Source organism: Ochotona curzoniae, unplaced genomic scaffold (assembly GCF_017591425.1).
Source record: "Ochotona curzoniae isolate NIBS_2020 unplaced genomic scaffold, NIBS_Ocur_1.0 scaffold_3223, whole genome shotgun sequence".
Taxonomy (NCBI): domain Eukaryota; kingdom Metazoa; phylum Chordata; class Mammalia; order Lagomorpha; family Ochotonidae; genus Ochotona; species Ochotona curzoniae.
Window position 1 is genome coordinate 10,860,736 of NW_024467108.1, and position 12,275 is coordinate 10,873,010.

Genomic DNA, 12,275 nt, shown 5'->3' on the forward strand with positions numbered 1-12,275 from the left:
AAACCACCCAGAGAGGTCGCATACATTATTAAACACCAAGACAAACGGAAGAGCTTTTCCAACTTATGTCTTACTATTTCACTCTAAACTGTCCACATGCTCAGAAGGCTAAACTAAAAAATTTGATGGATGCTCAACTAAAAATAATGACCGCAAACTTAACAAACTACAGTATCTTTTACAACTGTTCTTTAAGCTGAAAGAAATGTAGCTGGGACAGTCAAATGACGAGTTCGCTTTCTCTTTTCTTCCCTTCCTTATATTTTACCAGCCAAGTCCATGATTATTTCTGCATGAATGTTGCAGCCTCTGTTAACAGTAAACAAAAGCAAATGGAGTCTGAGGGTGCAAAGCCCAAAGACAAATTAAAAAGAATGATACTTGAATAGACACGGAAAATGGCATTTAGTCGCTACCCATGGATCCTTCAGAACTGTACAAGATCCAGGCAGAATTGGAAATCACCTGCTTTTCTTCATAACTCAACTGTTACATATTATCTTTCCATTGTAAGCCTGAGTTAGGGACGCAGCAAAGGACGGCTGTTTGTCAGCCCTTTAAAAAGGAGGAAGTGTATCAGAGGGAGGAGGAATTTTGGGTAAATGGAAGTATCCAAGTGAAAGAGCGGTCCCCAACTGGGTAGTGTTCTAGGGATTAGGGGGTTGGGAGAACAGAGAGGGGTCAAGAAAGGAGACTCAGAAAGAAAGAACAGTGAAAGAAAGTGATCCAAAGCTAAAAGTTTGGGAGGGAAACACGTAGTAGAAAAATTCTGAAAATCAGATGGGACAAAATGGGGAATAGAAGCAAAGGAAGTTCCTCACTGAAGGGACAAGAGACAACAATTTTTGATTGAGTGAAAGCAGGAAACAGGATCACAGATACATTACACATATACAAGAACTCCATAATATACTTTTGTCATGAGAAAGGAGAACTTTGGTAATAAATAGCTGAAAAATGTACAACAAGAACTAATTCTGGGCAAAAGACTGAAACGGTAGGAGAAAGAGGTAGCTATCTTCCCTGAAAAATAAACTAATATTATATAAATATATATGCATAAAGACTAAAAGAAAAATTGTGCTGATTCAAAAACAGAGAACACATTATCTGAATACTGGCTCCAAATGTTTAGCAGAACAAAAAAAATTTTTTATTTACATGGAAGACTCAACAGCAAATATCTCATAAGGAATATTAAAGAAGTGGGGAGCAAATCAAAGTCAGCTGTCCTTCTCATTGTTCCAAATTTTGGTGGATCAAAAAGCTGAATTTCTGTGGTTCATTTTCTCAGTCATCAAACTATAGCCCTCCAGCCAAACGCAGCCCACTGTCTACCTGTTTTTATAAATAAGGTGTTATTGTACACAAATATGCTCATTTGTTTATGTATTATCTATGATTATTTTCACACTGCAGCTGCATAGCTGAACAATTGTGACAGAGACCATATGGCCTACTAAACCTAAAACACAGCCCTTTACATGTATCATTTGCCAATCTCTGTTCTAAATAATGAGGGAATTCCCCATATGTTTTTATCATCTGACAACTCATCTGTTCTTCAAGTGGGAACAAAGATGCAAATGTAATCTCACTTTGGACAGAGTTAAAACCATCAGCTTTTTTGTTTTTGGATAGTTGTTGCACTGAGCAGTGATCCACTCAAATATTCAAACCAGTGTCCTAACCCGCTACAATGTGGCAGCTCACAGGCTCTGAAGAAGGGTACACCCAAGTCCAAATCCCACTTCCACCACTTCTTAGCTGAGCTTTACATCCTCCTGCATATACTTGGCATTATACCATATTTTCCCAAAGTGCTTTTCTGAGGATCAAATGAGATCACACATTGGAGAGTACTTCATAGGGGCCAACACAGCGGTGTAGTATGCTACACCAGCATCCCCATGGGAGCTGATCCAAGCCCTGCTGGCTCCACTCCTGATCCAGCCCCCTGTCTGTGCTATGGGAAAGCAGTGGAGGCTCGCCCAAGTCCTTGGGCCCCTTCGCCCATGTGGGAGACCTGGAAGAAATTCCTGGCTCCTGGCTTCAAAGCCCGGCTTTGGCTGATGAAAGACCTCTCTGTGCCTTTCCATCTCCCTCTGTGACTCTGTTTTTCCAATAAAAATAAATAAATCATTAAAAAGAGAGTACTTAGTAAATAGTAAAAAATACCAAAGAACAAGGAAGTATTAGCACACAGACATTTATGGAGACTTGTTCACATTTAACTTTTTCCTTATTATACTTGTCCCTCAGGATCTGAGGATAACTGGATGGATATCAACATTCAAGGATGCTCAAATTTCTTATATAAAACAGCTTGCCCGTGCCCGGAGTGGTGGCGCAGTGGTTAAAGTCCTCGCCTTGCACGCCCCGGATCCCATATGGACACCGGTTCTATCTCGGCAGCCCCGCTTCCCTTCCAGCTCCCTGCCTGTGGCCTGGGAAATCAGTCAAGAACGCCCAAAGCTTTGGGACCCTGCACCCACATGGGAGACCAGGAAGAGGCTCTCCTGGCTTAGGATCGGCATAGCATCGGCTGTTGCACTCACTTGGGAAGTGACTCATCGGACAGAAGATCTTCCTCTCTGTCTCTCCTCTCTGTATATCCGCCTTTCCAATACAAAATAAATAAATAAAATAAATCTTAAAAAAAATAAAACAGCTTGCCCTTGGTATACATCCTGTACATACTTCAGCATACATCCTTCACATAATTTAGTCTCCAGAATACTTTATAACATCTAATTTACATACTATGGAAATTGACATACATACTATGTAAATTTACATACATACTATGTAAATAACTGCTACGCTATATTGCTTAAACAAGAAACAAGAGAAGTCTGTATGTTTAGCATAGATTCTTTTTTTTTTCTCAAATATTTTTTGACCCCCGACTAACTGAATCCATAGAGGCAGAGCCTACAGGGGACTGATGACATTTTGATTCACATTTTATTATGAGAGACATACTCTTTTTAAGAACTCTGTGTTGTCAAAAGTCCAAGTTAAATCAATGCACGCTTACTGACATCCTAAGTGCAAGACTGTCACTGGTCATTCTATCTTTACATGAAGACAAATAACTCTAGTGGAAAATATATTTGCTCTAATTTTGTTACTAAGGCTTTTAAAAAATATTTATTAATTTTAAGTGGAAGGCAGATTCACATGGAGAAGGAGAGACCGAGGTCTTTCATCTGCTGCTTCATTCCCCAAGAGGCTGCAATGGCCGGAGCTGAGTTGATCTGTAGCCAAAGCCAGAAGCTTCTTCCAGATCTGCCACTTGGCTACAGTGGCCCGAGGACTTGAGACATCATTCACCGTTTTCCCAGGCCATTAGCAGGGAGCAGAATTAGAAGTGGAGCAGACAGGACATGAATAGGCACACATAGGAGCAGCAGCTTAACTGGCTATGCCATGATGCTGGCCCCTAATTACTCGTCTTAAGCAAAATGTCCATTTAATCATGTTCAGTACCTATTCTAACTAGAGAATTCATTTTAGTGTTAACCTAACCATCAAGTTGGCCAACTTTCGCTTTTAAAACTAAAAGGAAAATTCTTTTTTTTTTTTGGTAGTGGTGGGGGGCACAGTAAGATATACAGAGAGGAGGAGACAGAGAAGAAGATCTTCCAACCACTGATTCACTCTCCAAACAGCCACAACAGCCAGAGCTGAGATGATCCAAAGCTAGGAGACAGGATCCTCTTCCAGGTCTCCCACACGGGTGCAGGGTCCCAAGGCTTTGGGCTGTTCTCGACTGCTTTCCCAGGCCACAAGCAGGGAGCTGGATGGGAAGTAGGGTCACCAGGATTAGAACCAGTGCCCATATGGGATCATGGTGTGTGCAAGGCAAGAACTTTAGCCACTAGGCTTCTGCACCAGGCCCAACAGGAAAATTCTTTACAAAGCAATGCTTAAAAGACAGCATACACAGCAAAGAATTTTGACATGAGAAGAACTTTAAAAATTATGGTGTAGAGCAACTTATCCTTGCACTTTCAGCAGTATTTTCACATCCAGTGCTTTATTTGATCTCATCTGATACGTATGTATTACTACTCCTTGTTCTAGAGCAGAAGGCATGGAAGCTCAAGGAAGAACACTTTGTCCAAGGCTACTACACAACTGGGAAGAAGCTCTAAACCCAAATCTTCACCCTCAGGATCCAAGTTGGTGCTCTTTCCGCCCTGCCATGGTGCACAGTGAGCATTCCTTCAACTTCTATACAGCATTTAGAATGCCTTAGCATCTGATTGCATCATAGGACCAGGACAATGGCTGTTCAAAGATCTAGACTACACACACACACACTCACACACATATGGAAAAGTTAGATAACATGTCCAAGGTCAAACGACCAGAAAGCAGCAGAACCCAGGGCTGCAGGGTTAATTCCATAGATTTCCCCTGTATATCTGGGGTTTTCTCTTGATGCTGGAAGTCAGAGAATGCTACAAAAATAACAGAAGTGTGTTATTTAAAATGATGAGATAACATTTTCCTGTTACCTGGATGGGCCATGCAGGCAAAGGCTGTAAAAAGTCAGATGCATAAGGATAATCCACCATTGCCAGATTCACCCAGGATTCAGAAATCCATTCTTTCAAATGTGGGATGTCTTGATAAGTTAATGGACCACATAAGTGAAGGGTTTCGGTAAGCCACTGCAATCCATGGCCTGGGGACAGAATCACATCATTAACATATAGAAGTTGTTAGTCTAAAGAAGGTTTTTACAGATATTTATTGCTTACTTAGCATTACAGAAAACTCAATTTTCTATACCACTCCTCCAAGAATGTATTTACAACATTCAATAATATATTTTCGGAGCAAATGGATAATCCCATGATAGACACGTTGCCTTTCTTCATTGAGCATATCAAGATTAGTACTCTGGAATTTCCTCTGTTTTAAACACTAGTGAAATGAATAAATGAGAACACTACAGAATGAGAATGCATAAACAACAGCTAAACAAAAGAAATGATGCATCTAACAACGTAAAGCGAAAGCTAGAAAACATATTTTATGCAATTTCAGCTACTGAAACATTCAAAACAAGCAAAATCAATCTCTTGTTCTAGAATTAAGGTTAGTGGTTAGCTGGGGAGGTGTAGCGACAGAACGCTGATGGTACTGATGTGGATCTCACTTGGCACTCACTTTGAAAATGCACCAAGCTTTTATGATTTATGTGCTTTTCTGCATAAGCTAACCTGTAAAATATAAGTGTATCAATTTTTACACCTAAAATGAAAGGTCAGAATTCACACAATCCCATTTTCTTTCTTTTTTTTTAATTATTGTTAATAACATTGTATTATGTGATACAGTTTTATAGGTGCTTGGATTTCCCCCACAATTCCATTTTCTTAATTAAAGCTTACTTGTGTTTGAGATGCGATCAATGATACCCCAAGACCTGCGGATGCTCTCTGGACAACCTGGGTTACTTTTCCGAAAATCTGTAGTTACGATCTTCATAAATTCCCCACAAGGCACCAAATCCTCAAACTGCCAGATAGGGGCAGAAGCTGCAAGAGCTCTAGACAGTAGAGAAAATAAGAAATAAAAACATATAACTCATCTAATTCCAGTTTTTTGTTTGTTTTTAAAGATTTATTTATTTTTTTTAATTGAAAAGTCAGATATATAGAGAGGAGGAGAGACAGAGAGGAAGATCTCCCATTCGTTAAATCACTCCCCAAGTGGCCTCACGGGTCGGAGCTGAACCAATGCAAAGCCAGAGGCCTGGATCCTCTTCCGGGTCTCCCACATGGGTGCAGGGGCCCAAGTGCTTTCCCAGGCCACAAACAGGGAGCTGGATGGGAAGCAGGGCTGCTGGGATTAGAACTGGAGCCCATATGGCATCCCGGCATGTTCAAGGCGAGTATTTTAGTCACTAGGCCACTGTGCCAGGCCCTAATTCTAGTTTTAACACAGCTGTTAATGGGACAGGAACTAGCAATCTCAGTACAATAAACAGGAGTGAAACAAACCTAGCAATCTCAGTACAATAAACAGGAGTGAAACAAACCTCTAAGTTTGTTTCTCAGAAACAAACCTCAGTCACTAAGATGCATGCAATTCAACATAAATGCACTCACCCAACTACCATATGAGGGTATTTCATTCTGAACCAGGCTGCAAGCATGCCACCATAAGAGCCCCCAATGGCAATGACAGGTTGATTTTCAGCTCCCGGTATTGTTGTTTTCAAGTGTTTGATTAACTCTGCAAAATCAGCCAGAGCTTGTTCTGATGTTAGAAAATTCAAGTATCTGGAATCCTAAAGAAAATAACAAAGAACCTGAGTAAAAATATGCACAAAATGGCAACACAGGCATAGCACAGATCGAGAAAAGACTCACTGTCAGCTAGGCTGTTCTGCAAACAGGATTTCTGGCAACTGAGCTAAAACGCTCTAAATAATTTCTGTGTTGGTACATATAACTTACCAAAAATTATTTTAAGTTTGTGGAAGAACAGTATATGTTCTGCATTCAAATGTGACTTTTTAAAAATAATTTTTACTATGGGCCATGTTGAGGTTGTAGAACTAACAGAAACACAAGTCAGATAACATGTAATAGCAAACATGACAGAGTATAAAATGGAACCTCACAGGTAACTGTTACAACTTTTATTTCAAAACTTGTCACATTTAAAACGGCTACCATATAGGTTCTTGATCTTTTGGCTAAAATCACGTGTAAAACGTCTGTCATGTAGGCAAAGATAAATTAGATTCAGTGCATAGATAAGATAAAGCTCATCAGTAAAAATAAAATGCATCCTTTCTCACCACAAAAATTAAATATTGTGTTAGCCTTTTCAACAACTGAAACATACTATGATAATTGGGGGAAAATATTTTCAAGCACTTCATGGAAAAGAGGTAATAAAAGACACTGAACCCTGACAAGGAAAATTCAAAAACTGAGTTCCATAATGGTCTAATTTGCTGCCTGCAGAGCTTCCCTACTGCAGTGTAAGAAGGGAAAGCTCAATGAGAGCCCTGCTCACCTGAGACAGCTAGCCAAGTATTGCTAAAATACACCTGCAATTGTTGATGCCTTTCTTTTAAAGGTGAAAGCTAATTCTGCTCCCTGGGACTTCAACCAGAGCTAGTGATTAATTCTAAAGCACAGACTGTGGCAAAAGTGAAGAACTGTAACTACCAAGGTTAGTCCTAAGGAGGCTCTGCAGCTTCCATCTTGCTCCCCAGGACTGCCAACCTTGAGGGAAGTCAGCTGCCATGTCATGAACCCACATAATAGGCCCTTCAAGAAGCCCAGGAGGCAAGTGAAGCCTCTTCACCAACACCTAGCCCCAGCTCATCATCATTAGCAAGGGATCCTCCGGGTGCAGGGAAAGGGTCTTCCAGCCACAGCCAAGTCTTCAGATGACGGTAGTACCAACGGACACTCTCATGAGATCCACCGAAACAGAAGCATTCATTCAGCCACACCATTCCTAATTTCTCACTTCTCCACCAAAAGACTGATTCAATAAATACTTGGTGCAGTTTTAAGCTAGTAAGCTTTGAGATCATTTGTTACACACCAATAAGTAACTAAGGCAGCCATATCTCTGGCAGGCCATCTTTTTGAACCTTGTTTGCCTCTCACCACTCTGACTCCTTCAGCCACATAACTACATCACAGGTTCCCTCTTTCCTCTTTCAAATGGACATTACCTACTCCTTCAGCCACCACCCCCTCCAAGATGCATGTTTTCTGACTTCCAACCTAGTCTCATACTGTCACTATTTTTTATTTTCAATTTTTATGGCATGATGGACAGTTCATTACAAAGTTTTTCCTAATCTTTGCATAATATCTATAATACCCCTCATGCTATTGACAATTCTGCAAACAAATGAAGAGAAAGAAACATATCAAAAAGAGCCCTCAGCTTTATTCTGCTACAAAAGGATCAATCCCAGGGACTCTGTAGAGGGCTCTGTTCTTTATTATTACTATTCCTATTATTATTATTAAAGATCTACTTATTTTATTTTTATTGCAAAGAGACAGAGAGACAGAAAGATCTTCCATCCACTGGTTCATTCCCCAAATAGCCAAAACAGCTGGAGCTGAGCAGATCCAAAGCCAGAAGCCTAGAGCCTCTTGCAGGTCTCCCACGTGGGTGCAAGCTCCCAAGTGTTTGGACCATCCTCTACCGCTTTCCCAGGCCATTAACAATGAGCTAGAAGGGAAGTGGAGTAGCTAGGACATGAACTGGCACTCACATGGAATCCCAGTGTGTGCAAGCTGAGGATTTAGCTGCTGAGCCATCTCACCAGGCCCGAGGGCTATGTTCCTACCTGAAACAAGCTGGTGGCTTCCCAGGACCCATCAACTCCCTGAACCAGATATTTATACAAAAAACAAGAGAGCTTCCCATACAGCCCAACAGATACCTGCAAATTTTTCTGTTTTCCATTTGCAATACAAGGACATTCTTAAAATTTATGAGACATCAGAATAAAAATTAAAGCACATTTCAAAGCAACAGCCTGGGGCTGACATCTAGTGTGGCATGCTAATTCTCTGCCTATGGTGACAGCATCCCAGACAGACACCTGTTCAAGCTCTAGCTGCCCTGCTTCTAATCCAGCCAATGGCCTGGGAAAGCAGTGGAGGATGGCCCAAGTCCTTGGGCCCCTGTACCCATGTGGGAGAGAATCAGAAGAAGCTCCTAGATCAGCCCAGCACTGGACATTGCAGTCACTTGGCATGTGAATCAGCAGATGGAAGGTCTCTCTGTCTCTCCCTCTTTCTGTGTAAGTCTCACTTTCAACCAACATAAATAAATCTTTAAGAAAAAAAAAATAGCAGCCTGGAAAATTACCAAATTTATTTTTCTTATTGAGAGTTCTCCAAAAGCATGGTATGTGTGTGCTGGTGGAATACAAAACAATAATATTAAGCTGCATACAAATACTCTTCAAGATGTATGTATTTACTTTCTTATTAAAAGGCAGAGTTACAGAAAGATCTACCAATTGTTCATTGGAATAGAACAATTAGACATAGAGAGATCGTCCATCTGCTGGTTTATTCCCCAAATGATGGCATCAACCAGAGGAGGAGTCAGGCCAAAACCAGCATCCTGGAACTCCATTCAGGTCTCCCATGAGTGTGGGAGGGGCCCAAGGACTGCCTTCTGTTGTTTGGCAGGCACCTTCGCAGGGAGCTGCTAGGGGAATAACCCAAGGGATGAAACATCTCTCTCTCATTAGGGAATGACCCAAGAGAGATCTCTCTCTCAGTCTCTCTCTCAATCTCCCTCTCTTCTCTACTACCCTTCCTTCCTTTCTCTGCTATGCCGCCTTTCAAATAAATCAAATAAATCCTTTTTAAAAGTCTCAACATTTTCAAACTATATATAAAAAGTACAAATTATTCAGATTTCAAGCAAGTTAAAGCTGTTTCTCAGAGGGTTATACAATTACAAAATGTTCTAAGCTTCAAAAGAAGAAGAAAACACTGTGACATCCAAGAATAAAAAGTATACTTACCTTGAAGGAGTTGGCACCAAAGGGTAGGGATTCCCCATAGTAGCGATGCTCAGCAAATACCAACATAGCTTTCAGCTCCTCAGCCACATCCCACATGAACCCCTAGGAAGAGTCCACAAACTCACAGTTAAAATTACTATTCCAACTCTGGACCTTCAGCAAACCACATGAAAATGAAACAGAAATTAAATTGAAAAGAGCTCTCTGAAAAATTACATGTTCTCTGTTGTAAGATAAGTGGTATAACTGCTGCTTCAGTGCTGAATATCACTCTCATTCTGATTCAGAGTGAAAAATTAAAAATAAACCTAAGTTGTTTGTCTATGGTCATCCCAACACTTCTTATCCTCACAATCTAGCCCTAACATCAATATGATCACAAAACAGTCTTCAGTGGAAGTTGCTGCCTGCAATCCTGACATCAAGGTGAGCGTGACTTTAAGTCCTGGCTGCTCTGTCTCCAACCCAGCTCCCTGCTAATGCATCAGGAAAAGCAGCCACAAACGGTCCAGTGCTTGAAGCCCCTGAGACCCACACAGAAGACCCATGCAGGAGATCCATGCAGGAGACCCACACGGGAGACCCACTCAGGAGACCCACTCAGGAGACACAGGCTCCTGGCTTTAGCCTGGCCCTGCCCTGTCTACTATAGCCATTTGAAACACAAACAAGTGGATGGAATATCTCTCTTTCTGTAACTATCAAATATGTGAAAAATATTTTTTTAATCATCAAATTCCATGGCAAGCTAAATATTCTCAAAAAAGGCCAAAGATGTCTACATTAACTTTCCACTCAGAGACATTCAAGAAAATAGTACTAATAAATATGCTAAATATACTTCTCATGATTATAAACCTTTGTAATAAATGAACAGTAGGTAACAATCCCTAATGTTAACAGAGTGCTTATAATGTATCAAGCACTATTTTAAAACACATCATATATGTTGATTCAATTAATTAAAACTTCAAACAAGCAAAGAAATAGGCACATGGAGATAAGGACACTGAGGCCCAAGAACTTAAATAATCTTCAGCATTTACACAGCGAGTAAGTAGCAGAGCCGAGACTCAAACAAGCTGAGCAGCTTCATGGCAGTTACTGAGTGCTAAAAGACCTTGCTACAACACCTATGGCTAGTTCAGCATTCTTTTTTCTTGTACTAACTTCAATTGTGGTGGCAGAATTCTTAGGCAGCTGCCATAAGTCCTTTAGATTTATATTTACCGCTGGAGAAAACAACTTGTCACTCTCACACTGCTGTTTTTCAATGAGTTAACATGCCCTAACGATATGAACCGCAAAATGCTTTTGCTCGTTCACATTTAAGTGAGCAATTAGAACAGGTACATACATGTGAAGATAGGGAACCTAACCTGACATCCACAATGCTTTCAGTAACCCCTACTTTCCCTGTTAGGCACCTATTGGTGCCCTGACGTTATCCACAAACCCTGCAGCACCCAGTTCAGTGTGCCCTCCCTCTGCCTGTCCCACCCGGCAGGGCTGATCACTCCCTCCTGAGTATCACCGTGCAAAGCATAGGTCTCTATTACTACAATACTGCAACATCTGCCCACATGTGCATCTCTCCCCACCTGCTTTCAGTGTCCAAGGGCAAGGACCATCCACCACCATATCCAATTCCCTATAACTGACTCTTCACACAAGTCTTGAATCCTAACATGTTGCCCATCAGAGGAGTGGGACCTAGTGGAGACAGACCCTCCCTCCTTCCTGCCCATAATCAAGAACAGGAGCTGGGCAAGCCACAGGCAGAAGTCATCCCTGACTCTGACACAGAAGGGCAGTCACACAGGGAAGAGAGAACTGACAAGGCACCTTCTTTCATTTCACAGAGTAACAGCCCAGGAAGTGAGGGCAAGGAAGTCCTGCTCTCATACGGCATTGATCTCTAGCACCTCTTTTCTCAGGGAATTATCTTGTCTTCAACCATCATAGGCAGACTCTTAACATTTCAGAACATCAGAGGTGAAGAATGCGATAACAAAACTGGACTCATATTTTTACTTTCGAATCAGTAAAGCTCAACATTTACTGAGCTGTCCTGAACGCAAGGCACTGAGCTGGACAGCAGTGCTGGAGACAGTATGATTCAGTCCCCACTCTCAGGTAATTCACTGGCTAGCTTTCTGAGAGAGAGTTGATGCTTATTAGTCACCACATTGATATCCCGAAGAGAACTTTTCTTTTCATATGTCCATCTGATTCTAGTAGATTTTAATATTATTATTATAAAAGGGGAAAGAAAATGCATAGGTAAGCTGCACTATTTGTAAGCCTCACAAAAAAAAAAAAAAAGGAAAAACAAACCAAAACACAGCTACAACTTTTTTTTTGCCCATCCTGAGAGTTAAATCTATATTTTTTCCTATTCAAGTTGGTTTTCTTTAGGTTTCTTTCATTTACTCACTTAGTAAGTCTTTACTGAAACTTACATAACATCTACTATTGTCTTGGGCTCTAAGAATACAATATGGAACAAACATAAAAATTCCTCTTTTGTATTTCAAAACATCACTCATCAAAACAAACATCCACAATATCATTCTTATGTCCACTGCGTCACCTGTTCTTGCTCACTCAAAAATAGTCTAAGATTAAATGTTTTAATTCAATCTGCAAAAAACAGTATTTCATTCTTTCATTTATAATCCTTTAGCGCTGAATATACAAACTTATTATTACCTGCATTCATCCTTTT

At 40.7% G+C, this 12,275-nt stretch overlaps 1 protein-coding gene across 3 annotated transcripts in view; it reads right to left on the bottom strand.

Annotated features, from left to right (window-relative positions):
- LOC121145332 (prolylcarboxypeptidase) overlaps positions 1-12,275 on the bottom strand; it is a 67,492-nt gene that overhangs the window by 17,668 nt on the left and 37,549 nt on the right. For all 3 annotated transcript variants that reach the window (XM_040964062.1, XM_040964061.1, XM_040964063.1), the window contains exons 4-7: positions 9,548-9,649; positions 6,129-6,310; positions 5,409-5,566; positions 4,527-4,696 (exon numbers count right to left, since the gene is read on the bottom strand). In XM_040964062.1, coding sequence (XP_040819996.1) covers positions 4,527-4,696; positions 5,409-5,566; positions 6,129-6,310; positions 9,548-9,649 — 612 coding nt within the window. The remainder of the gene's footprint in view (positions 1-4,526; positions 4,697-5,408; positions 5,567-6,128; positions 6,311-9,547; positions 9,650-12,275) is intronic.